The 27,947-nt window shown below is 44.6% G+C and overlaps 1 protein-coding gene across 3 annotated transcripts in view; it reads right to left on the bottom strand.

Moving 5' to 3' along the window:
- Positions 1–27,947, bottom strand: part of RIF1 (replication timing regulatory factor 1) — a 438,203-nt gene that overhangs the window by 28,050 nt on the left and 382,206 nt on the right. For all 3 annotated transcript variants that reach the window (XM_029605462.1, XM_029605460.1, XM_029605461.1), the window contains exons 34-35: positions 12,894–13,047; positions 4,106–4,214 (exon numbers count right to left, since the gene is read on the bottom strand). In XM_029605462.1, the coding sequence (XP_029461322.1) occupies positions 4,106–4,214; positions 12,894–13,047 (263 nt within the window). The remainder of the gene's footprint in view (positions 1–4,105; positions 4,215–12,893; positions 13,048–27,947) is intronic.

The following is a 27,947-nucleotide window of genomic DNA, read 5'->3' as shown; positions in this document are numbered from 1 at the left end:
CCAGAATTATACACAGTATTCAAGGTGCGGTCTCACCATGGAGCGATACAGAGGCATTATGACATTTTCTGTTTTAATCACCATTCCCTTTCTAATAATTCCCAACATTCTGTTTGCTTTTTTGACTGCCGCTGCACACTGAAACGACGATTTCAATGTGTTATCCACTATGACCCCTAGATCTCTTTCTTGGGTAGTAGCACCTAATATGAACCTAACATTGTGTAACTATAGCATGGGTTATTTTTCCCTTGGTCTGACCCAGTATGGCATTTTCTTATGTTCTTATGCCATCTTGATGCCCAATTTTCCAGCCTCACAAGGTCTTCCTGCAATTTATCACAATCTGCTTGTGATTTAACTACTCTGAACAATTTTGTATCATCTGCAAATTTGATTACCTCACTTGTCGTATTTCTTTCCAGATCATTTATAAATATATTGAAAAGTAAGGGTCCCAATACAGATCCCTGAGGCCCATACCCTTCCACTGAGAAAATTGTCCATTTAATCCTACTCTGTTTCCTGTCTTTTAGCCAGTTTGTAATCCACGAAAGGACATCGCCACCTATCCCATGACTTTTTATTTTTCCTAGAAGCCTCTCGTGAGGAACTTTGTCAAATGCCTTCTGAAAATCCAAGTACATTACATCTACAGGTTTACCTTTATCCACATGTTTTATTAACTCCTTCAAAAAAGTGAAGCAGATTTGTGAGGCAAGACTTGCCCTGGGTAAAGCCATGCTGACTTTGTTCCATTAAACCATGTCTTTCTATATGTTCTGTGATTTTGATGTTTAGAATACTTTCCACTATTTTTCCTGGCACTGAAGTCAGGCTAACCGATCCGTAGTTCCCGGATCGCCCCTGGAGCCCTTTTTAAATATGGGGGTTACATTAGCTATCCTCCAGTCTTCAGGTACACTGGATGATTTTAATGACAGGTTACAAATTTTTACTAATAGGTCTGAAATTTCATTTTTTAGTTCCTTCAGAATACTGGGGTGTATACCATCCGGTCCAGGTGATTTACTACTCTTAAGTTTGTCAATCTTGGTTTACTGTGATTTGATTCAGTCCATCTAGGTTTACTGTGATTTGGTTCAGTCCATCTGAATCATTACCCATGAAAACCTTCTCCAGTACGGATACCTCCCCAACATCCTCTTCAGTAGACACCGAAGAAAAGAAATCATTTAATCTTTCCACGATGGCCTTATCTTCTCTAAGTGCTCCTTTAACCCCTCGATCATCTAATGTTCCAACTGATTCCCTCACAGGCTTTCTGCTTCGGATATATTTTAAAAAGTTTTTACTGTGAGTTTTTGCCTCTACGGCCAACTTCTTTTCAAACTCTCTCTTAGCCTGTCTTATCAATGTCTTACATTTAACTTGCCAACGTTTATGCATTTTCTTCTGTGGATCCTTCTTCCAATTTTTGAATGAAGATCTTTTGGCTAAAATAGCTTCTTTCACCTCCCCTTTTAACCATGCCGGTAATCGTTTTGCCTTCTTTCCACCTTTCTTAATGTGTGGAATACATCTGGATTGTGCTTCTAGGATGGTATTTTTTTTTTTATTATTATTTTTTTTTTTTTTTAACAATGACCATGCCTCTTGCACACTTTTTACTTTTGAAGCTGCTCCTTTCAGTTTTTTTCTAACTATTTTTCTCATTTTATTAAAGTTTCCCTTTTGAAAGTTTAGCACGAGAGCCGTGGATTTGCTTACTGTCCCCCTTCCAGTCATTAAATCAAATTTGATCATATTATTAGTCAGTTTCGATGCCGAAAAGACTTTCGATTGTGTAGAGTGGGATTATCTCTTTTTTGTGTTGCGGTCCCATTGGTATCATGGGGTTTTTCTATAAAGCACTACAGCTCTTATATGACTCACCGATGGTGATCCTAGTGGCCAATGCATCCCAATCGGAGCCCTTTCATATAACGTGAGGTACTCGTCAGGGTTGCCCTCTGTAACCTTTGTTGTTTCTTTTGCAGTTGGAGCCTCTTCAAATATGTTGCTTTTGTGGATGATATTTTGGTTTTTCTCACCCATCCCGGTTCCTCTACACCAAATCTCTTACAAATCTTCACAACTTTTGGGTCTTTTTCGGGGCTTAAATTAAATATTGAAAAATTAGAAGCATTGGCCTATCCGGACTTGCTGCGTGTTAATTGGGGACCTTTGTTTCCTTTGAAGTGGGCGGATGGCCAATTTAAATATCTGGGGATTTATCAGTCTACACAGCTTCAGATATGTGATTTAAATGTGTCCACTCTTCTCCAGTAATCGGTGATGCGATTGGCCATGTGTAAATCACTTCCGTTATCTCTGATGGGGAGGGTAAACCTCTATAAGATGATCTTATTGCCCAAGTGGCTTTAATTCAAAATTTGCCCTTGCTGATTAAATGGCGAGATCATTGGACTCTAGAGAAAGCGTTGAGGTCCTTTCTCTGGGGAGGACGGAAGGCCCATATTCTGTTCCGATCTTTACAAGTGAGATGGGGGGCGGGGCGGTTTGAATTCTCAATTTAAAATTGTATAATGTGGTGGGGAATCTCTGGGTGGCTTGAGATTGGCTGTTGGGTGAATCGATCTATATTGACCTTGCGGCTGAGAAAACTCTCGGGTCACGATATTTTTCCCCATTGATTACCTGGTTGTTGTTTCCGGTTCGCAGGGCGTGGCGCCGGGTCACTGGGATGTTCTCTCTACTGAGGCAATGCGCCTATTTTTTACCGTTACAGGGAAATGTGGATTTCCAGCCAGGTTCTCACACAGCGGGATTTCAGGAATGGTTTTCCAAGGGCATCATCTACTTGGGACATGTGCTAGATGCTGATGGTCACTTAGCGTCCTTTGCCTCGCTCTCTGAGCAGTATAATTTATCAAAGCACCATGTTTTTTCCTATCTGCGATTGCGGCATTACATTCACACATTGCCCGCAGAATCTCTCTCCTATACACTTTGAGACTTGGGCTGCGCTTTTTGCTATTACCCAATCCCAGAGTCCCTTCCTCACCCACTATTATAGGCAGCTAACTACGAGGCCAGATGAGGGAATGTTTGCGCTTTTAGTCTCTCGCTGGCATAAGGATGCTGAGAATTTAGTATCCTGCGAGCTGCTCAGGCAAGGATTTCGCTCCATCTCGCAAGTGGCCTTGAATGTGTATCTCCGGGAACTGCAATTTAAATTCTTGTGGTGTGCTTACACCCCCCCTAATATGGCGGCACATTATAAAATTGGTGCCTCCCGATGTGGGAAATGTAAGCGGGAGACGGGCATGATACTTCACATGTTTTGGGGCTGTTCTTTCAATAGGCGCTTCTGGGGCATCCGCTACAATATTTGTCTGCCTTATTGTCAATTGCTTTGGTTCCAGGGCCACAGTTGGTGCTCTTTGGCTTATTCCCACCTTTACAAGTCCGTAAGTGGGGACATTGTGTGTTCCTGCGTAAGGCCCTCTGTGGTTCTGAAGATCCTCCTTCTTACTGGACCTGGCGCAATCAACTTCATGACTTGCTGCACCTGGAGGCACTGTTGGCTTGCACCTTTCCTTTGTATCGGCGAAAATTCTTGCACATCTGGGAGCTGTATCTTCAAACACTGCCGCACCGTCCATGGAGCTTAATCTTGAACACCCTTAATTCTTGATGTATTGAGCATGTGTAGTGGGTTGTTTTATTCAACTTAACAGTATTGCTTAAGGTTTTCATTGTAATAAGCCTAGGAGAGGGTTTCTGGGAGGGGAGGTGGGGGGGGGGCAGAGAGGGGGGAAGTGTGGGGGTAAGGGTAAGAATAAGGATTCCAGGGTATTGTGAAGGGGCTTCTGGCCCATATTGTAAAACTGAGTGACTTGCTGAATGTAAGTGGCTATGAAGCTAACTGTTTTTCGTTGTTATACTTCATTGTTATTTCTGAAACCATCAGTGGTGTTTTTCTCTGTTACTCAATAAAACGTTTTTGACATAAAAATACGTATTCATTTAAAACAAAACCTAACTAGTCTGTGGTTATGGGAAGGTACCACATAAGTGAAGCAAGAAAAAAAAAAAAGAACACAAGAAAAATGGAAGTAAAACCAATGATTTTAAGTACCTGTCTCGAGCTTTTCTTCTTCTGGGGTAAAATGTTTATCATCTAAGCCATTCACCGGCTTATCCACATCCTCAAGGACTAAAAATTCCTCAAGTCCACGAGACTTTATCTAGAATTTGTTTAAAAAAACAATATGTCAAACACATGAGCATGAACACACCTTATCCATTATATGGTTTCTATCTCCAACATTTATTCCCCAAAGGATTTATTTTCCTAATGGGAACAAAAAAAATTATATATCTATCTATCTTCTGTCATCAGGAAAGCAGAGTTGTTTACTTGTAAAAGGACAGCAGTATGTCCGTCCATACACATTGACTGAATCGGATGCTGCTTGGCAGAGAAATTTGATATCAAAGTTAATGCCATGCATTGATGCATGGCATTAACCAATTCCAAGGAGCAGAAACCAATTCCAAGGAGCAGTGTGTGGTTTTTGGGAGGACTGACATCCTGCTATCCCCAGAGAACAGGTAAGCAACTCTTCTTTCTCAGAGGATAAGCAGGATGGCAGTCCTCACACATGAGGGAATCCCTAGCTACATACCTCCTTACACACACACACACACAAACAAAAAAGGAAATACCAGAAACAGTCAATGAGCAAAAACATTTTTTTTTTTTTAGTGGCAACATGTAATTTTTGAATTTTATGTCCTTTTATAATGACAGCTTGGAACCTAAGTAACAGGCTCTATCTAACGGGCCGATACAGTAAAGTCCGTGGGAGAGCGGGCGAACGTCCACTCTCCTGTGCGCGCGATTCACTATGCAAATTAGGCCCGGCGGTAAAAACAGGCAAAAGGAGGCGCTAGGGACACTAGCGCGTCCCTAGCGCCTCCTTTTGGACTGGAGCGATGGCTGTCAGCGGGTTTGACAGCAGACGCTCAATTTTGCCAGCGTCGGTTCTCGAGCCCGCGGACAGTTATGAGTTCTGAAACTGGACGCCGACAAAATTGAGCATCTGGTTTTCGATCCACGGGCCAACTTCAAATTTTTTTTTTTTTACTTTTGGTAACTTTCGGGACCTCCAACTTACTATCGCCATGATATTAAGTCAGAGGGTGCACAGAAAAGCAGTTTTTACTGCTTTTCTGTGCACTTTCCTGGTTCTCGAAGAAATTAGCGCCTACCTTTGGATAGGCGCTAATTTCTGAAAGCAAAATGTGCGGCTTGGCTGCACATTTTGTTTTCTGAATCACGCGGGAATACCTAATAGGGCCATCAACATGCATTTGCATATTGCGGGCGCTATTAGGTTCGGGGGGTTGGACGCGCATTTTCGGCCCCTTACTGAATAAGGGGTAACGCTAGCGCGTCAAAAACGTGCGTCCAATAGAGGGTTAACAGTGCGCTCCGTCGGAGCACACTGTACTATATCGGCCTGTAAGAGGGATAGAGTTGGGTTCTGTGCCTAAGACACCTCAGGACAAACTGGCCAAACCAGCTTATCAGAATTCCCTGTCCAAGCAATAGTACAATGTAAATGTGCGGAGAGAACGCCACAATGCAGTTTTGCAGATCTCCACTGAGGCTGACTAAAGCTTAGGTGGGCTACAGATGTTGCCATGGTTCTGACACTACAAGCCTGGACATAACAGGAAAAAAATCTGCTAGCCAATCTAATAAGAGTGCATTTGGCAATGGAAATTCTAGGTTTGTTGGTGTCAAAAAACAAAAAAGTTAGGTGGATTTTCTACGGGCTTCCATCCACTCCAAAACAAACAAAAAAAAATGACTAAGGCTCTTGCAGTCCAAATTATGTAGCATTTGTTCACCTTTGCGGACATATGGTCTGGGAAAATGCTGGAAGGACAATTGACTGGTTAAAGCAGAAATCTGACAATAGCTTAGGCAGGAACTTAGGATGCATGTGCAGAACCACCTTATTGTTAAAAAATTGCTATAAAAGTGGTTAAGTAACCAGGGCTTGGAGCTCATTGACTTTGTGGGCTGAAGTGACCACCAGCAAAAACATGACCTTTTGGGTCAAGTACTTCAGCTCATAAAAATCTACAGGCTCAAAGGGGGCATTCTTCAGTTGAGTGAATACCACATTGAGGTCCCATGACACACTGGGAAGCTTGATAGAAGGCTTCAAGTGAAGCAAGCCCTACATCAGACAACAAAAAGCTGTACAGAGATGGGTTTACCTTCTACATGATTGCAGAGCTTCCCGCTCAAAATCTAGTCTATGAGAGACAGGATCCTGGACGTTGAAGGACCTTTGGTCTCATCCAGTATAGCATTTCTTATATGGACTTGACTTGTGCATATTAAGTTATCAGGGGCTACAAAGGGAATGATAAAAGCCCCAGGGAAGGAGATATAGTCACTTTACCATAGTAATATCTACTCTTTGGATCTAGGGGGAATACATAAAGGAAATTTGGTTCTTACCTGCTAATGTTCGTTCCTGTAATACCACAGATCAGTTCAGATCAGTGGGTTATGCACTCCCACCAGCAGATGGAGTCCGAGAGCAAAGCTTCGAGGCACTGGTATCCCAAATGTGCCACCTGCAGCTCATCAATATTTATCGATACCTAAGCAAAGTATAATTGACAAAAAAACATCTAATTCCCGAAACAAGGGCAAACAGGAAAAAACTCCCTCAAGGGTCCGAAACAAATTACCCCAATACCTGAAAATCAGGTTTGAATCACGGCTCAAAACAAAAGCCAAAATATTATAGAATCATTCTGATAGATTCCCTATGTACAGCAGCTAACGGTTAGGTAAATCAGTCTTTCGGCAGTAGCACCCGGGCGGGATCCTGGACTGATCTGTGGTATTATAGGAACGAAAATTAGCAGGATAAAACAGATTTTCCTTTCCTGTACATACCCAGATCAGTCTAGACCAGTGGGATGTACCAAAGCCACATTACACCGGGTGGGAACCCGAAAGACCCACTCACAAGACGCTCTCCCCAAAAAGCGCTTGGTCCGGAGCCCTGACATCCAGACGATAATGCCTTGTGAAGGTATGCAGGGAAGACCAGACTGCGGCTCTACAAATCTCCTCAGGTGACAACTGCCACTCCACCCAAGATGCCGCTTATGCTCTCTTCGAGTGAGCTTTCAAACCAGTCGGGACGGGGCGGCCCTTCCTGATGTAGGCCAAGCACATAGTTTCCTTCAGCCAAGAGTGAGCCAAGAATGCCTTAGATGCCTTTTCACCCTTCTTCGGACCTCCAAAGAGCACAAAAAGGTGATCCGATCTTCAAAAAGAGTTAGTACCTTCAAATACAGAAGGGGAACCCGGCGGACATGTAACAGATGAAGATCTCTTCCCATAGCAGGGGTCACCCAATCAGGGAATCCAGGTAATTTCACGGACTGATTAACATGAAAGGCTGACACCACTTTCGGCAAAAAGGAAGGGACTGTTTGCAGGGACACCCTATCAGCCAAGATGCGAAGGAAGGGATCCCTACAGAAAAGAGCCTGCAATTCTGAAATATGCCTCGCGGAACAGATGGCTACCAAGAACACAGTCTTCAAGGTGAGGTCCTTTAAGGAAGCGTGTCCCAGAGGCTCAAAAGGGGGATCATGAAGCACCCTTAACACCAGATTGAGATTCCACTCCGGGCATAACTTACGAAGAGGAGGACGAAGGTGCTTCACCCCTTTTCAGGAAACAATGTTCGAGTGGCTGGCTAGAGGCCGAAACCTGAACATGCAGGGAACCATAAGCTAAACCTTTAGATAATCCCTGATGCAAAAACCCCAAGACCTGAGGAATGGTCACAGACAACGGCACTACACGCTGCTGGTCACACCAGACTTCAAACACCTTCCACACTCGAGTGTATGCCATAGATGTTGAGGGCCGCCTAGACTAGAGCAGGGTGGAAATCACCTGTTCCAAATAACATTTCATCCGTAACCACCGCCTCTCAAACACCAGGCTGCCCTTGTTGCAGGCGGTTTGGCAGATGAACTAGGCGTAGCGGGCCGTCTGTCGCCAACTGTACTAGGTCTGCAACCCATGGCCACTGCAGCCACTCTGGTGCCTCCAGAATTACCAAACTGGGATGGTCCTCTATATGCTGGAGAATGTGCCCGATCAGGGGCCATGGAGGAAAGGCATACAGGAGGATTCTGATTGGCCACTTGCAGACTAGGGCGTCTACTCCTACTGCCCCGATTTCCTTCTTTTGCCTGAAGGACCGGTCCATCTTGGCGTTGACACAGGTCGCCATGAGGTCCAGTTGGGGAACTCCCCATCGGGCACAAATGTGATTCCAACCCTTCCGGAATAGTTCCCACTCCCCGGGATCTAGCTGTTGACGATTGAGGAAGTCCGCCTGCACATTGTCCAAGCCTGCCACGTGAGAGGCTGCGATGCCTTTCAGATGAAGCTTGAAGAGGAGGTGTGCTTCCTGTGTCACAGCCAGACTCTTGGTTCCTCCCTGGAGATTGAGATATGCCACCGTGGTGGCGTTTCCGAGAAGACTCAAATCATTCTCCCCTGCACCAGGGATTGGAATGCCAACAACACTTTGCAGACTGCCCTTGTCTCTAGGCGATTGATAGACCATGACCGTTCTAGCAAGGACCAGGTTCCCTGCGCCGCAAGACCAAGGCACACTGCTCCCTAGCCTTGAAGGCTCGCATCTGTTGTCATGTTCACCCAATCTGGGACTTCGAGGGGCATCCCCCTTCTGTAAGTTGTCTTCCGACAGCCACCATTGCAGGCTGGACCTGATTCGCTGCAAAGGCAGGGGCAACTGGTATTGCTCCGACACTGTGTCCCACCGCGACAGTAGATCTCTCTGCAACGGTCTCAGGTGAGCGAAGGCCCAAGGCACCAATTCCAATGTTGAAGCCATGAACCTCAGAACTTGTTTGTAATCCCGCACAATGGGGATTGGAAGCTGTAACAAGAGACGCACTTGTTGCTGCAATTTGTACATCCTGTCATTCGTGAGAAACACCCTGCCCTGGAGTGTGTCGAAACGAGCTCCCAAATACTCCAGACACTCTGATGGAGTCAGATGACTTTTCTCTTCGTTGATTACCCAGCCAAGGGACTGGAGACAATGGATCACACGAAGAACCGTCCGCTCACCTTCCTCTTGTGACTTGGCTCGAATCGGCCAATTGTTGAGGTAAGGATGGACCATTATCCCTTCCTTCCGGAGGGTCGCTGCCACCACGACCCTTCACCTTGGTAAAGGTGCGTGGGCCGTTGCTAGTCTGAGCAGCAGCGCCCTGAACTGAAAATGCTGACCCAGGATATTGAATTGTAGGAATCTATGGTGAGCACTGCAAATTGGAATGTGTAGATAAGCCTCGGTGAGATCCAAGGAGGCAAGAAACTCTTCCTTCCGAACCGCTGCAATGACTGAAGTGTTTCCATTCAAAAATGGGGCACCTTCAAGCAGCGATTCACCTTTATTAGGGTCCAGGACGGGTCGGAAAGTGCCCTCCTTTTTGGGAACCACAAAATAAATGAAGTACCGTTCCCTCCCTTGTTCCTTGGACGGCACAGAGACGATCGCCTTCAGGGCCAGCAATCTTTGTAGTGTGTCTTCTACCGTGGCTCGCTTGTTGCGGGAAACGCATCGCAATTCCACAAAGATCGGCATGAGAGGCCGAGAAATTCTTTTACCACCTCCAACACCCAGCAATCGGAGGTCATCCTGGCCCACGCCTCGTAAAATTGGGGCAACCTGCCCCAATCATCCTGTCTGAGGAGTGGGCAGGCCTGATTTCATTGGGCAGGCTTCCCAGTTCCGGTTCCCTGACCAAAACCACCTCTGGCAGGACTACTGGAGCCGCAAAAGGACTGTGTACAGGAAGAGGTCTGTCTGGAACCAGAAGTTGGAACACTCCTCCCGACTGCTTTTTCGGAAATCCCAAAAACGGAATCGAGGACCGAATGATTTCCTGTAGGACTTTCTATATTCCGGCAGTTTATTGCCCTTGGAATCCCCCAGAGATTTCATCAGCTGATCCAAATCCTCTCCAAACAGCAACTTCTCTCGAAAAGGCAGACTGCACAGTTGTGACTTGGAGGAAACATCTGCTGCCCAATTGAGGAGCCATAGGAGTCGCCGAGCCACTACCGAGGAGAACATAGTTCAGGCCACCGAACACACCAAGTCATATAAGGCATCCGCCACATATGCTACCGCCGCCTCCAGACGAGCCACCTAAGAAGCTGACAAAGTCCCAGAAGACGATGGATCCTATGGTTTTGAGTCCAACAAACACGCTCTTTGCATCATGCTGGCACTCACCGCCGCCCAAAGTCCTAAGGAGGAGACCTCGAACACCTGCTTCAGATGCAGCTCTAGCTTGCAAGTCCTGCACATCTCTGAGAGCAGCCACTCCCGCCACTGGAATGGTCGTCTTCTTGGTCCCCGCTGTTACAGCCGCATCCACCTTCGGTACCCTGAGGCGTTCTAAATATTCCTCCATTAGTGGATAGAGTTTTTGTATCGCCCGGCCGACCTTAAGCCCCGCCACCAGGGATTCCTGCTCCCGGCTGATGAGCTTTTGAATCTTCTTTGGGATGGGAAAAGCACTAGGTGGACCCCGGAGACAATCCAGGATTGCGTTCACTCCCTCGCTGTTGGAATCTTCCAGCGAGGGTCTCACCCCCAATTCCTCAAGCACCTGGGGAATAAAGGGGCGCAATTCCTCCATCTTAAACAACCGGACTACATGGGGTTCATCCCCCTCCGCACTAGGTTCTACCGGATCCTGATCATTGTCGCCCGTATCTACGTCTGGTGGGACCTCATCCTGATCTGCAACGGTGTCCCTCGGGGGTGGAGTGGAGTAGTTTCCCTGCTGGTTGACTGCACCCACTAGATCCTCTCGAGCCAAAGTTGCCCGCGACGGATGACCATCAGTTCGCAGATGGGGACGCTTGGGAATGCCCATGCTCCCATCCTGGGCTCTGCGCTTCGCGAGCCAGAAATGCTTCATGCATGAGCAGCACAAATTCCGTTGAAAATCCCCCTGGTCCCGTCGTGTCACTGCTAGAATCAGTGCCCATGTCTCTCGATTCCTCCAGTCTCGGAGTCTGCACAGTGGGGGAGGGTCATCCTGGAAGACCTTTTCCACAGAGTGCGCAGTGGGGGGGTGGGCTCCTTCCATTAGACCCAGCCGCAGAGCCTGACCTGCATGCAGACTTTTTAGGTTTGGTCCTCTTGTTTGAGGTCCCTTCCCCACCCAGTGCACAGTCTGTACAGTGACGGGATCTAAAACTGACCATACCCCGGCAAGCCTTACAGGGTTCCACCACAGGAGTTTCTGCCATGTTCCTCCTGCAAAAAAGGGCATATAACTCCTCCCCCGGAAGAAAACAGGTGCTGCCACCCAGCCGTGCTGACTCCCACCAAAAACACTGCAAAAATCAGCCCCAGGAACGTTGGGGAGCTGCATGGGAGGTCAAAAAAGAAAAAACCCAAAATGCCCGCCATGGTAAAAACAGCTCCGGAGCCGGCAGTAAAAATGAGGCAGGGAGCCTAAAAACGTCCTCGGAGGTTCTTACCAGGGCTGAAACACTCTCCTCTCCAGGGTTCTGCCTGGCTCTGCACCCCCGGGCAGACTGATTTACCCTGGGAGCCGTGGTGAACAGGGAACTTGGAGCTGGGTTGTTTGTTTTTTGTTTTTTTTTTACACACAAAAACTAACTTCTAGTAACAGAAAAAAATAAAGCCTAAGCTAAGAATAATATAAAAAAATCCCCAAAGGGGCTACTTCCCTGTATCGCAGACACTGAGGGGGAGCCTTTGGGTCGCTGAGGGAGCCAGTCTCCTGGCTATCAGGGGACCTGGAACCAGGGGTAAACTGCCCGGCTCTACCTGAGGGATGGCCCAGACACTGAACCTAGCACCTCAGGGAGCAAGAAAAATCAGTCTCACACAGAGCTGCAGGTATACATGACCACCACTTGCTGGAGTCAGAGAAATACTGATGAGCTGCAGGTGGCACACTTGGGATACTAGTGCCTCAAAGCTTTGCTCTCTGACTCCATCTGCTGGTGGGAGTGCATAACCCACTGGTCTGGACTGATCTGGGTATGTACAGGAATGGGTTTTGAAGCAAATCATGGTCTGTTACATCAAGATGGATTACTAATGTGGTCACTGGCTTACATATTTACATAGCAGATACAATTTCACCAGTATCAGAATCACCATAGGAAAGCTAACTACTAAATCACAGGTGTCAGCTGCTACGAGCAAATCTCCAGAATTGGGACAGTCTTGTCCAGGCCCTTAACACAAATTTATGTTGAAAAGCAGCACCGGTTTACTTAATAGAGAAGGTGTGCCCAGCTGATAATTTAAACACACAAATTGCCATCATTGCTCTAAGCTGGTATGATGGACATGAATTGATGATGATTAGGTTAAACACAGGGAGCTAAACCTGAGAGAAAACTCTTGACCACCACACCAATGAAGGTATCTTGATTTTACTTCCCTTGTCATAAGTGTCAGGTTCTAACAAGGCTGCAAGTACAGATATGGAAGTCAGTGAAGTTAGGCTCCCTTATTACCTCCATTCTGAGAGAAAAGGCTCCTCTTTATGGCGGCTGCATCTGTCATGTTCATCTCAATGACTCAACATTTATAACTGCTTTTAAATGACATTTACAAACTCAATTTAGTCAAACTATGACTTGTTGTTCCAATGGTATCAACTGAAAGTACAAGGAGTAACTTGTTTAAATAAGATTATTTCAAGAAAAAGATTTCACAGAATTCATCCTTACAAATCCTAAATATATTTAAAAATATCACCAGCAAGGAAATTACCTGTTGTTCATGATACACTCGAAGAGCCTTTTTAACAGTGGAAATTTTTGGAGAACGAATAGGAAGTGTCTTAATTTCAGCAGCTGTGAGAGTACTCAGGTCACCTACTGTCTTAATATTTTTTGCTCGAATAAGCTGCCCTAGTCCTCTTGCCCTAAAGAGAGAAAAAAAGTCAATTGGTTTATTGAACATTGAAGGATGGAACAAGAATGGCTTTGTTTAAGGTTTTACACTTAGCAAGTTTGTTAGCTTAGGTCCTAACATATATTTATTTATTTTCTTTTACTTTAGTTATGTATACTATCTCTAACAGATACAGCTCTCCATTATGGGAAAAAGAGAAAAAAAACCCATGTGTGACTGGGTCACAGGCAGTGGCTTATGTAGTTGGTCTACAACAATGTCTAAACATGGTCTTCTGGAAGCAATACAGAAGTGATTTTGTGATCCTTTGAAAAACAGTATTGCTTCCATGTTTCCCCACTTGGATATTAGAAACAAAGGACAAACAAGCAAGCTGCCGATTTATTTATTTTTATTTATTTTTTATTTTTTATTTTTAACTCTTATACATATTCAACAAGCAGCAAACAATGCTTGACCACATTGGAGATTACATATTAAATACCAAAGTAATATACATTAAGAAAAAATTAAACAGCAAAATCTCATACAGAGATCCACAAAAAAGAGAAAGGAAGACAAAAAAAAAAAAAAGACCATTTAATACAAAACTCCTGATCTAAAGAGCACAATCTACCAATATCGTTCTATCACCTTAGTCTAGGCTTGATGGAGGATTCACAGTTTTATCATCTAGTAAGACTAGCTGATTAGGCTCAAAGAAGATATAACAATGATCAACAATATATTTTACAGGATATTTTAAAGAAAAAATTCCACCCCCCACCTAAGCAATAACACTCTCCCTAAATTGGAGGAAAGCAGTCCTTCTAACCTGTGTTTGTTTACAAATGTTCAGAAACACCCAAACTCTTCTGTTACCAAAAAAAAATGTTGCATAATAAGATTAACTTCAGATACACAAGTTACTAATAAACTAGTAGATTCTTGAATATCAATAGAATTCTCCAAAAAACAAGAGTCAACTTGGATGAATATTGGACTAATATTTGTGACTAACTTTCAAAAGTTTAAGCAATTCTAGTATGGATTGTTTTGCCTTTTCTAGTGTTGTGCTTAAATAAAAGCTTGGAAACCTGTGACTGGTACTGGACTGACCCCTAGGTGATAGAGTTGTCAATTTTGCTGAATTGACAGTGGCTCAGCCATCGCTGACCAGTGCAAGGTAACTAATTAGCATACAAAGTTTTGCACTGACTTTGATGACTAATTCATGAAAATGTGTCTAAACAAATGAATGTCAAAAGCTAAAAGTGTTGTAAGCACAGTAAATTGTGCTACATATTAAAATTTCACATCTCTAACTCATTTGCATGTTTCACACAGCTAGGTACCAAGATGGCTCTTGTTAACATAGTGCATTCATCACCTATACAAATGATGCTCGTCTTTGGGTCTGTAATTCTGACCAAAACAAGCCTGGGTCCAAGTCAAAGCAGGGTGACTTTTGTAGCAAAAAAGGTGCTCTTTCAAATGACATTAGAAAGAAACAAGTTAGCATGGGGCACATTTAAAACTAATCGGAGAAAGTTCTTTTTTACTCAACGCACAATTAAACTCTGGAATTTGTTGCCAGAGGATGTGGTTAGTGCAGTTAGTATAGCTGTGTTTAAAAAAGGATTGGATAAGTTCTTGGAGGAGAAGTCCATTACCTACTATTAAGTTCACTTAGAGAATAGCCACTGCCATTAGCAATGGTAACATGGAATAGACAGTTTTTGGGTACTTGCCAGGTTCTTATGGCCTGGATTGGCCACTGTTGGAAACAGGATGCTGGGCTTGATGGACCCTTGGTCTGACCCAGTATGGCATTTTCTTATGTTCTTAAACAAATTAAAAACTATACAGTAGTGATATTTCCACCTCAAAAATGGAGAAAATTTGCATAAAAAGTTGACATGTCTATGTAACTATATCTTTGCTTCCAATTGGCTGCAAAGTCTCCTAGTGAAAATCCTAGATGTATGCCATGGGCCATGACTACTGATCCAATTATGGCCTGAATTGAAGTATACATCAGGAGCAATGAGGAGTCAAAGTTGGCCTTTAATTCTTTTTGTAAAAGTTTTCACTTACTTTGCTGGCCAATAAAATGGGCGGCAAGCTCATGTTAGCTTCCAAACTTTGCCTTGGAACTTAGCACCAGAAGTTGTAATAAGCCACACAATTTCAGGCCCCTAACAGGAGGAGTTTGGTTGCAATGCCCGGACAAAGTGGCCATTTTGTGTTGCGTAGAACACAGTACTCTAAGAGGGACCTTCATTCAGCTGCCTCTAGCTCTTGAACCAATAGAGATCCAGCAGAGGGCAACTGGAAGAATAATGCCCTCTGCTGTAAAAGCACACTGACCAGAACTCATACAGTAGTATCCCATCCTATGGATGGCAGTTCACTTAACAACCCACTCGCCATGTTTGTGGGTAAAATCCCATGGCACAGCAAGGACTAAGCACCACCTGTTAGAGTCGATGGCTGCACGCTGCCAAAAAATAGTGTGTGATGGTGCCTTCCTCACCAGTGCTCCCTAGCACCTTATGGTGCAGAACAGACGAGGAGGCTGATAAATTGACACGATGATGGCAGAACCCTGGCATGGCTGTGTATTGCACAGCCAGAGAGAATACCTCCTGCCAGCACCTGAGGCGCTTGGAGTAGATGACCCCTACTGAACCAGAATGCGCATGCTGCGCTCCACTGTTGCACTAACTTCCAATGGCGAATAGGAATAATGTGACGATGGCGTCCCCAGGAGCACTGGGGTTCTGATTATGGCATGGTGGTGGGTGGCGTTCTATGACATCGCCTCCATGGTACCCCTAAATCCCTGATAATGCATCAAGAGGCTGAACACAGCCCTTGAAATTGTGTCGGGAATGGATCACTGCTGCTTCCATCATAGAACAGCAGCAGCGAAGTCCAAGGTGACAGACTATGCCCATGGTGTCCGGTGGCATCAGTGTCCACTGGTGCCAACTGTGGTGACAGTGCCCGAAGAGCTGGATCACATCAATGACATCAAACGATGCTACACCCTGGGCTTCGATGGCGCTTGACCAGGTTTTTAACAGTTTGACGGTATATAGTGCCATCTCTGGCACCCTCAATGCTTGCCCAGGCTCCTACTCACATTCTCTCACAAGGAGACTGCACTTCCATCACAGGCAGGAGGAGAGGCAAAGTCATCCAGGGCTCCTGCCCGTGGAGACTAGTTCCTTTGAATGTGGGGATGATGAGCTCTCCCCGCTACAGGAATGGTGTGGTCCTTGATCTCTTCACTGACCGAACCTCCTTCGATGCTGATCGATTGGTGAAATGACATGAACTCCTGCCCGGATAGAACTCAGGTGAATCCCCAGGCTCAACAGCCTAAATGGATCACCCACGGACTGCATTCTGTCAGTCCTGCCATCACCTGACAAAGGTACAAAACAGACAGAGCAAGGAGGGGATACAGATAATAAATAAATACTGCACCTGCAGTTTAGTAAGGATAGTATTAGACTCTGCCAGGCTGCACAGTGACTAAGGCTCTTCATGTGGCTGGCAGACAGTGGAAAGAAGAGAAAAAGGAAAAGAAAAAAAAAACTGCCATAAGGTAAAGGAAAGAAAAAAGCTGCAGCTCTAGAAAAAATCTATTATAAAAACTGTGAGGACAGAGCAAAGCTGAATACCATGACACACACGACTGCCGCAAGCACACAGCTCCATGGAAAAAAAGAGAAATGAGGGACTTTGCCTTGAGGGCAGAGTGATAACTACAGATGCACATGCTCAGTAGGGCATATTTGAAAGTTCTAGAATCTTTGAGATCAACGTTCCAGACCGGGATCCATCCAATGCCACCCATGTGTGAGGACTATCATGCTGCTTGTCCTCGAAAAGTCATTTAGTTAGTGACCTCCTTTATAATTGAGAAATTATGTCTGGATTTATTTTCAGAGATGATGTGTGTCAAATCAAATGAATGTCAACCATTCCCCTAGTTGAAGTGTTAGTTGATTATAGAAACAGAAACATAGAAATTATGGCAGAAAAGGACCAAATGATCCACCCATTCTGCCCAGAAGCTTATGCCATTATCTGCTGCACTGTGCAGGTTACCTCCATGCTTATCAGTTTACCAGACCTTAAAAGTCAGGGCCCTTGGATTCTGTTCGAATCCAATTTACCTTAACCGTTGCCATGAAAGCCGAGAACAATGTTGGAGTTGCATCAAAAGTATCAGGCTTAGTGGTGAAGGGTACTAAGCGCTGCATCAGCTAGTTACCCCCATGTTTGTTCGTTCCCCAAATCATAAAAGTCTGGGCCCTTGTTGGTTGCTTTCTGAATCCAATTCCCCTTTTCTCACTGCTGTTGAAGCAGAGAGCAATGATGGAGTTGCATTAACAGTATCAAGGCCTAATTGTTAAGGGTAACAACTGCCAAACCAGCAAGTTACCCCCATGCACGCTTTTCCTTATTTCCAACCTCTAGCCTTTAGGAATCTACCATGTTTATCCCATGACCCTTTGAATTCCTTGACTGTTTTTGTCTACACCACCTCCTCCGGAACGGCATTCCAGGTATTCATCACCCCTCTCCGTGAAGAAATATTTCCCGACATTGGCTCCGAGACGTCTTCCCTGGAGTTTCATTTCATGACCCCTAGTTCTATTGATTTCTTTCCAATGGAAGAGGTTTGACGATTGTGCATCATTAAAACCTTTCAGATATCTGAAGGTCTGTATCATATCTTCCCCTGCACCTCCTTTCTTCCAGGGTGTACAAATTCAGATCCTTCAGTCTCTCCCTCATAAGTCTTCCAATGGAACCCCTCACCATTTTGTTTGCTCTTCTTTGGACCGCAACTATCCTGACTTTATCCTTTTTGAGATATGGGAACCACTATTAAACACAGTACTCCAGGTGAGGTCTCACCAAGGACCTGTACAAGGGCATTATCACCTCTTTTTTCATACTGATTATTCCTCTCTCTATGCAGCCCAGCATTTTTCTGGCTTTAGCTATCACCTTGCTTTGCCATCTTCAGACCATCAGGTCCTTTGCTTTGCCATCTTCAGAAGATCAGGTCCTTCTCCCAGTCCGTGCTAGTTAGTCTTTCACCACCCATCATATAAAGCTCTTTTGGATTGCTGCACCCCAGATACATGACTTTGCACTTCTTGGCATTGAATTCCAGCTGCCAAATCTTTGACCACTCTTCAAATTTTCTTAAATCGCTTTTCATTCTCTCCACTCCTTCAGACGTGTCCTCTCTGTTGCAGATCTAAGTATTATCCACAAACAGACAAACTTTACCTTCTATACCTTCTGCCAGGTCGCTCACAAAAATATTGAACAGAATTGGTCCCAAAAACGATCCCTGTGGCACTCCACTTGACACTGTTCTTTCTTCAGAGTAGGTTCCATTACCATTACATGCTGTCTCCTGTCAGTCAACCAGTTTGCAATCCATGCTACTACCTTGGCACCCACTCTCTAGCTTCTCATTTTGTTCACAAGTCTCCTATTTGGGACTGTCAAAAGATTTACTAAACTCCAAATAAATTACATCAAGTGCTCTTCCCTGATCCAATTCTCTAGTCACCCAATCAAAAAAAATCAATAAGATTTTTCTGACAGGACCTTCCCCTGGTGAATCCATGTTGCCTCGGGTTGAGCATCCCACTGGATTGTAGATAGTTCACTATCCTTTCCTTCAGAGTCGCCATTAATTTTCCCACCACCGAGGCGAGGCTAACTGGTCTGTAGTTTCCAGCCTCCCTTCTGCTTCCACTCTTGTGAAGCAGGACCACCATTGCTCTTCTACAATCTTGTGGCACCACTCCCATTTCCAGGAACCTATTGAAAAAGTCTTTCAGCGGACCCACCAGTACATCTCTGAGCTCCCTCAGTATGCTGGGATGTACCTCATCTGGCCCCATGGCCTTGATACTTTCAGTTTCCTAACTCTTCCCATACATTCTCTTCTGTAAATGGAGTTTTGTCTACTCCACCCCCATCCACAGTCTTGTTAACTAGTGACAGTCCTTCAGGACCGAAATGAAGTATTTGTTTAAGTTTTCGTTCATTTCTTAGTCTCTCTCCACACATTGATCTTTGGTCACCTTTCAATTTCACTATACCTCTTCGGACCTTTCTTCTTTCTCTATCTGGCAAATGTTTTGCCACCTTGATTTATCTCTTTGGCAATCCTTTCTTCCACCTGACTTTTTGCTTTCTTGATTTCTTTCTTCGTCTCCCTCAGTTTCACCAGATATTCTTCCCTGTGTTCCTCTTTTTGGGATCCTTTATATTTCTTGAATGCTGTTCTTTTTGCTTTTATTTTATCAGACACCACCTTTGAGAACCAGATCGGTTTATTTCTCTTACTTTTGTTTACTTTTCTAACAGATTTGTTTCCTTTGTAATTGCTCCTTTTAGTTTGGCCCACTGTTCCACCTCTCTCATTTTCTCCCAGTATTCTAGTTCTACCTTCAGGTATGGCCCCATTTTGACAAAGTCCGTATTTTTGAAATTCAAAACTCAGATCTTTGTGCGACTTCTCTGTATCCTATTTGTTATATCAAACCATACTGCTTGATGATCACTGGTGCTGAGATGGGCACCTACCTGAACATTAGACTTTATCCCTGTTTGTGAGCACTAGGTAGAGTATAACTCCCTCCCTCGTGGGTTCCATTACCATTTGTTTGAACAGAGACCCTTGCAAGGCATCTATCTCTCTACTTCTGGAAGATTCTGCAGAAGGGATTCTCCAGTCTACTTCCGGAAGATTAAAATCTCCAACAATCAACACTTCTCCCTTCTTTCTCACCTTTTGGATGTCTTCAACCAGATCTCTGTCTAGTTCTTCTGGTTGAGCCAGAGGCCTGTAAACCACTCCAGTAAAAATGGATGCACATCATTTTTTTTTTAAAGGCAGCTCATAATGCTTCTTCTCTACCATACCTTGCTTATTCAGTTGCTTGGATATTGTTTTTGACAAAGAGCTACTCCTCCCCCTTTTCTGTCCTCTCTGTTCTTCCTTAAATTATAGCCTGGTATGGCCGTACCCCAATCAAGAGAATCCGTGAACCATGTCTCTAACAACAATGTTCAAGTCCTCCTCCACCATTAGGGCTTGCAGGTCTGGGATTTTATTGAAAAAACAGCCAAAACACAAAAAACTGCTCCAAACTGTCTAATCACAATATTGCTTAAAGGACACCCAAAAAAAGACAGTCAACGATACTTCACTATAAAACTCAAGCACTGAATAGATCTATTGTTATTTAATATATATTATGAAATCTATTTATTATAAAATTTCTCTTACAATTTAAACATCATTCAAGAGATAAATCTTTATCTACTCATCTATTGCTAAGTCCCTTATATCCAACAGGAACTCCACCACATGAAAAACAGACTGCCATATATACCACATATATACACTCAGACAACACATATATCCCACAAGAAGGGGAAAAAAACAAATACATATACAACTGTTAAAAAGGTTAAAAAAAAGTCAATAGTTTAAAAAAAAAGTCCAAAAGAAAATCTATCAAAGCCTCCTGAAAAGTCAATACTATGGAATTCCTACACAGGCCGCTACAGTAAGGAGCGGTAGGAAGAGCTGCGTTAGTGCCGGGTGCACCCGCGTTTGCCGCACGCATAGTCCGGCTCACCTACCGTTCGATACTGTATTAAAATCGCATGCAAATGCAAGCCGCGTCCTAGAAGCGTCCGTGAAGCGTTAGGCCCGCGCAACCCATTTTACTGTATAGGTGCTTTATACATTGCCTATACAGTATCCTGGGTGCACTGGTACCTGTCATTTCAAATGACATTTGAAATGACAGGCACCAGGAAGTGGATCCCAACTTTAACCAAAGAAAACCTAAAAACCTAAAATCCCCTTCCTCCCGAAGCGACTCGACATGTAAAATATGTAAAACCTAAAAACCTAAAATCCCCTCCTTCCGAAGCGACTCGATATGTAAAATATGTAAAACCTAAAACCCCCCTCCTCCCGAAACGACTCGACATGTAAAATATGTGAATAAGTGTAACCAACTTAATTTTTGTTTCTTTTTCAGCCCTATCAGCCTTCTCTGCCATCCTCCGGAGGGGGCAGCCGGCGGCGAAAGCGGCTTCCAGTGGCCCCTGCCGGCGAAGACGGACGAACGCACGCCCGTAGTGCAAGGGCGCTCAAGCCAATGAAAGCACATGGATGGGCGTGCGCTTCGCTCTAGCCAGCGAAGCGCATGACGTCACGGCGTACGCTTCGCTGGCTAGAGTGAGCGAAGCTTATGCCGTAACGTCATGCGCTTCGCTGGCTAGAGCGCCCAAATTGACGGGTGCTCAAACCAATGAAAGCACATGAACGCGCGTGCGTGACGTCATGGCGTACGTCACGCACGCCCGTCCATGTGCTTTCATTGGCTTGAGCACCCGTGCACTACGGGCGTGCGTTCGTCCGTCTTCGCCGGCGGGGGCCGCTGGAAGCAGCTTTCGCCGCCGGCTGCCCCCTCCGGAGGACGGCAGAGAAAGCTGAAAAAGAAACAAAAAGTAAGTTGGTTACACTTATTCACATAGTTTACATGTCGAGTCGCTTCGGGAGGAGGGGATTTTAGGTTTTACATATTTTACATGTCCAGTCGCTTCAGGAGGAGGGGATTTTAGGTTTTCTTTTGGGGGAAAGTTTGCCGTCTACCCTTACCCCTGCCTCTAACGCGGGGGGGGGGGGGGGAATAGCTAATCCGATCGTTTACATCTCATATACATGTCGCGGGCAGAAGGGGTTACTTGTTGATTTAAAGAGACGGTAAGAATGGGTTAAAGGAAATAGTGAATCGCGGGTTGGACTAACGCGGCCAAATTTTGAGTAGAAGGCGGGTTTAGAAGAAGGGTAACCGCGGCCGCACTTTACTGTATTGACCTGTTAATGAGTAACAATTCACTCCATGGGGGTACAGTCGTGATTCTCAATACCGGCGATTACGTTGAGAAGACTGAAATACAACTGGCTAACAGAGAATTTTACCAGACACTTCATGCGGATCCTACCTCATCTTTCAAATTAACAATAGATCAGCTGATTGAAGAGGCAGTTTCAGCACATTGGATTACCACCTAAGAATGAGGTTTCCTGTCAGTACAATTTCCAGTATGTCTGGTTTTTTTTTTGTGTTACTGAAAATCCACAAACGGCTTATTAAACCTCCGGGTAGATCAATATCATCTAGGGCAGTGGTTCTCAACCTTTCTAATGCCGTGACCCCGCAATACAGTTCCTCATGTTGCGGTGACCCCTCGCCCCGCCCTCGCCCCGTGAGGGTGGGGTGAGGGCGGGGCTTTGGTCATATGGGGGCGGGGTTATGGATGGGGTTGGATTTTAGTGCACACTTATCATTTAATTATGACATTTATAATGTGAATAACTCAACTCACCATAGGTTCTCACATGCATGGCACACTGACCCATGATCGTCACGGGGCTAGATGTAAAAGTACAGTTTGTATCCACAGGAACCCCCCTGACCCACAATAATGGATGTAAAGCAGAATTATGACATTCCCCATACAACTCACCCTACAAAAAAGATATTCTGGTTCTAGTGACATCTCAGTAACAGCAACTCAAACTCCTTCTATTTCCAGGCTCAATAGCCCTACTTATGAAAAGACAGCAGTTTACCACCAATGCATGTCCTCTGAGAAAACACAACAAATAAGACCGATACAAACGCTTACATGCTAGCAAAATATCTCATCTCGGTAACAGACACAGAACCGACCTAACATACTCCCAGGATCTGTAGTAATGCACATAAACTAATCCGCACACAGTTACACCTGTATTATGGAATACACTCAAACAGGAGCAACCCTATCTATGAAAAGGCAACACTACAAATATTAAATCAGGTCCTAAAAACCAATACACCTCTTATTAGGAAAACAGAACTAGCAAGCAGCTATAGATCCCCACACAGAAATAATTGTAAAACTATACTAACAAGCAGAATAAATGTTTCAAAACAGCTATGAACATCCAACAATTAAAAACTCATAAGAACTATTAAACATTCTCCAAACACCAATAAAATATTTCAGAAAAGCAGACATCACACAATTAAAATGGCAGTCAAGAAAAATAAACTTAAAAAGCCACCTTCACTTACCCCCTCCAGCAGCTCTCCTACTCCCCTTCCCTGCAGGCCGTGGCACTCACCAGAAGCAGCAGTAGAAGCTAAGCTCTATACTTATGGTCCTCTTCCTTAGTGCCCATGTCTCTCACACACACACACCATACCAGTCATGCCCCCATGACCAGTTTCTGTCTCTCACACACCAATCATCTCCCAAACAGTCTTTGGCACACACACACCAGTCACCTTCCTGAACAGTTTCTCTCATGCCATACACACACAGGCTTCCCACTCCCGTGTTCTACTTACATATACGGGCTTCTCACTCAATCACTTTCTCTCACACACACACACCAGTCACCTTCCTGAACAGTTTCTCTCATGCCATACACACACAGGCTTCCCACTCCCGTGTTCTACTTACATATACGGGCTTCTCACTCAATCACTTTCTCTCACACACACACACCAGTCACCTTCCTGAACAGTTTCTCTCATGCCATACACACACACAGGCTTCCCACTCCCGTGTTCTACTTACATATATGGGCTTCTCACTCTCATAATCACTTTCTCTGTCTCTCTCTCTCTCTCACACACACACACTCACTCACCAGTCTCTCACTCCCATGCTTGTTCTCTCCACATGCACAGGCTTCTCATTCCCATAATCACTTTCTCTCTGTTACACACACACACCAGTCTCTCTCATTTCCATGCTCACTCTCCACGTGCACAGGCTTCTCATTCCCTGAATCACATTCTCTCATATTCACACACACACACCAGTCTTTTTCTCTCACACGCACCATCACCTTACCAAGCAGTCTCTCTCTCTCATGCATGCACACTCACCCAGGTTTCTCACTCCCATGCTTTCTTTCACCCCCACAACACCAGGCTTCTTACGCCCATGCTTTCTCACATACCCAGACTTCTCACTTCCATGCTTTTTCTCTCTCTCACACACACACATCAGTCACCTCCCTGACTGTCTCACACTCTCACATACACATCAGTCATCTCCCTGAGCAATCACTTTCATTGTCTCTCACACACACACACATCAGCTCTCTGACCAGTCAATCACACACAGGCTGGCTGGCTGCTTCTCTCTCTTTCTCTCACTCACTTCCTCTTCTCCCCCGAGCACAAATGGGAGCTGCAGCAGCCTCTGCTGGCCAAGAAAGAAGAATCCCATCGGCCGCGGGAGGCTCATGCTGCTGTCTCCTTTCTCCATTACCGGCTACTTCTATTGCTCGAGGACCGATGCTGCAGCCGCTGCTACTTTTTCGCGCGGCTCTCTCTCCTTCCCGTGCACCGCGATTCACTTCCTGTTCCGGGTCACGCAGGAAGAAGAAAAGGCCCAGCCACGGGTGCACAGCTTCTTCTAGCGCCGCTGCCGTTCCTGCTGGGCTTGAACGTGCTGACAGCCCGGCGGCAACGGCAGCGGGAGAGACCGGGAGCGCGCGACACACCTGCCGGTGCTTGGCGGTGCCGTGGACCGGCAAAAAACTCCCATGGCCCGGTCCCGGTCCGCGGACCGGTGGTTGGGGACCCCTGCTTTAGGCGACCCCTGTGTTTTGGGCGTTCGACCCCCGCCGGGGTCGCGACCCACAGGTTGAGAACCGCTGATCTAGGGGTTTGCTTTTGGAACCACTTTCAGTATTTGTGGGCAGATTTTTGAGAGGCTTTGTTGAGAAGTTACCCTCTTATATAAGAGATTCAGGTCATATTATCAATATTTTAGAAAGCAGTACTGTTTCTATTTCAGAAATGTGCATGGTTACCATTGATGTAGCCTCACTTTATACAAATATCCCACAGGACGATACTATTAACATCGTTTGTGACTATTTAGAATGGAGACCGAATCCCTGTTGGGTTTCAACTGAGTTTTTGGTCAATTTAACCTCTATAGCAATGAAACAAAATTTCTTTTGTTTTAGAGACTGTTTTTTAAACAAATTAAGAGTGTAGCCATGGGGGCCTCAATGGCCCTGAACACTGCCAATCTTTAAATGGGCAGGTTCGGTAGATCCACAATGTTCACAAAGCTCTCTTCTCTATGATCACTAACATCACCAGAACCCCCCCCCCCCCCCCCATCACAACCACAAGAATCCTCCTCCAAAAAATGGTGTAACGACTTAGCCGACTTTTTTCAAAAAGTCACCTCTCTCTCTGCACAATTTCCCCTCAACTCTGACATTGTGCTTCCTCCTACCAACAAGTCAGCCACACTTTCTTCTTTTGACTCTGCCTCCTCCCTAGAAATAGAAAACATCCTAAAAAAATGAAACCTTCATCGCATCCCTCTGAAACAATCCCAACCAAACTCCTCCTCTCTATTCCCAAAATAATTGCTAAACCTCTTGCTAACATCTTCAACCTCTCTTTGGAACAAGGTACAGTACCTTCCATACTCAAACAAGCAGTAGTAAAACCCATTCTGAAAAAACCCAACCTTGACCCTTCTAGTTTATCTAATTACCGACTTATTTCAAACATCCCATTCCTCTCGAAAATCCTAGAAAAGCTTGTCAACAATCACCTTTCCGACTACCTTGAACAACATAATATCCTCTCTACCACACAACATGCCGGAGTACGGAAACCCTACTATTGTCTCTGACACTATAATCAAAGGCATGGATACCGGTAACTCCTATCTGCTAGCTATGCTGGATATATCTGCAGCGTTCGACACCGTCAATCACGACATACTTATCAAAACTCTTATCAGCATCGGTCTATCAGGAACTGCACTATCCTGGATCAAGTCCTACCTTCAAAATAGGCACTACACAGTACTCATTGATAATAATAAATCCGACCCAATTAAACTTGACCGAGGTGTCCCCCAAGGTTCCTCCCTCTCCTCAACCTTATTTAACATATATATGCTCCCTCTATCCAACCTCCTCAACAATCTTAACATCAAGCACTTCATCTACGCAGACTATGTGCAAATCCTTCTCCCTTTTAGTGACACACTGCAATCTGCCCTTTTAAAGTGGGAATCATGCCTAAACTCTATTAACCACTTACTCACAAACATGCACTTAGCTCTCAATCCTCAAAAAACAGAACTACTTATTACCAACAAACAACCTGCCACCCCCATCCCCCCATCCCAGTCCTACACATTCCCCACCCACACACGCAGCCTGGGCGTCATGATTGACAACCAACTCAACCTTAAACCTTTTATTAAATCTATCCTGACTGCTACTTCAAGCTGCAAACAATTAAAAAACTCAGACCTCTACTTTATTTCACAGATTTCCGCACTATTCTACAGGCTATTATTTTCTCCAAAATTGATTACTGTAATTCTCTCTTCCTTGGCCTCCCCTCCTCCCACATCAAACCCTTACAACTTTTACAAAATGCCTCTGCCCGTATCCTTACCAATTCAAAAAAAAAGAGATCATATCACACCCACACTCATAGACTTACATTGGCTACCAATAAAATCAAGAATCCTATACAAAACCTTATCCCTCATCCACAAAAGTATTCTAAATGAAAACCTCCACTGGATCAACCCTCCATTCATCTCATATACATCCACAAGACCAATTCAGTCCACTCTTCAAAGAACGCTCCGCCCTCCCTCAATCAAATCTACTAGACTCACTACCACAACAAAAAGAGCTATCTCCCTCGCAGGCCCCACACTATGGAACTCCATGCCCCTTGAACTACGAACAGAAACCTCTACCCCTAAATTTAAAAAAAAACCTCAAAACCTGGCTGTTTTTACAAACCTCTCTCGCAAATTCCTCCCACTGATAACAGTAAACCCGCCACTCCCACCATATGATTGTTATCTGGAACACCTGTATTATTGACACTGAGTATCTTTATAATTTTGTAAATTAACTTCTTTTTTTGTAATTTGGTTTCTTGTTTCTCTGTTATGATAGTTTACTGTTCCATGTAAAGGCCTAGCCCTATAAGTTCCAAGTTATTTATAAACCGATACGATGTGCAAACGGTTGTCGGTATATAAAAAATGCAAAATAAATAAATAACTGTCTCCCAATATAGAGATCATATACAGATGATATTTTATTTTGGTCAGGTTCGCGGATTGACAGATGATATTTTGTCATGGCTTAATACCCAGGACCCTAATTTTCAGTTTTCATCTTAAGTTAGCTATATCTAGAAAATGTATCAAAGTCGCACTATCTCCTATGATGAAGAGGGGGTTTCATTTTTCAAAGTTTAGGAAAAAAGAGACAGATCACAACACCTTGCTACATTCTGACAGTTGTCATCCCTTGAAATAGAAACAGAACGTACCCGTAGGATAGTTCTTAAGACTAAGAAAACTTTGCTCATCCACACTGAATACATGCATAAGGCTCATGATATGTTGACAGATTTGTTGAAAGGGGTTATCCTAATAAGGTTCTAAAACAGTCTTGGAAAAGAGATCGCTGGGCTAATCAGGATCTCCTCTTGCATCTGCAAACGTCATGGGAACAGTCTAGGTTGGTTTGTGTTTTACCTTTTACACCTGACACGTGGTAGGTTCGGAAAAGTATTTTGAAACACTGGGAAGTTTTGAAGCTTCATCTCGTTTTTCATGAAGGACTGACTTTTGCTTTTTCTTGTGCCCACAATTTGAGATATCGTTTGGTCCATTCTGCTTTGCCCATACCTTTGACACAGGAGTCCCAAAGAGGACACTTTGCCTGTGGGAGATGTAGTGTCTATTCATTGTCTTTCAATGGCAAGATGGTGGCTTTGCCCAATA

This window comes from Rhinatrema bivittatum, chromosome 6 (genome assembly GCF_901001135.1).
Source record: "Rhinatrema bivittatum chromosome 6, aRhiBiv1.1, whole genome shotgun sequence".
Classification (NCBI taxonomy): domain Eukaryota; kingdom Metazoa; phylum Chordata; class Amphibia; order Gymnophiona; family Rhinatrematidae; genus Rhinatrema; species Rhinatrema bivittatum.
The sequence above is the reverse complement of the archived record's forward strand: the minus strand, read 5'-3'. Positions and strand labels throughout refer to the sequence as shown.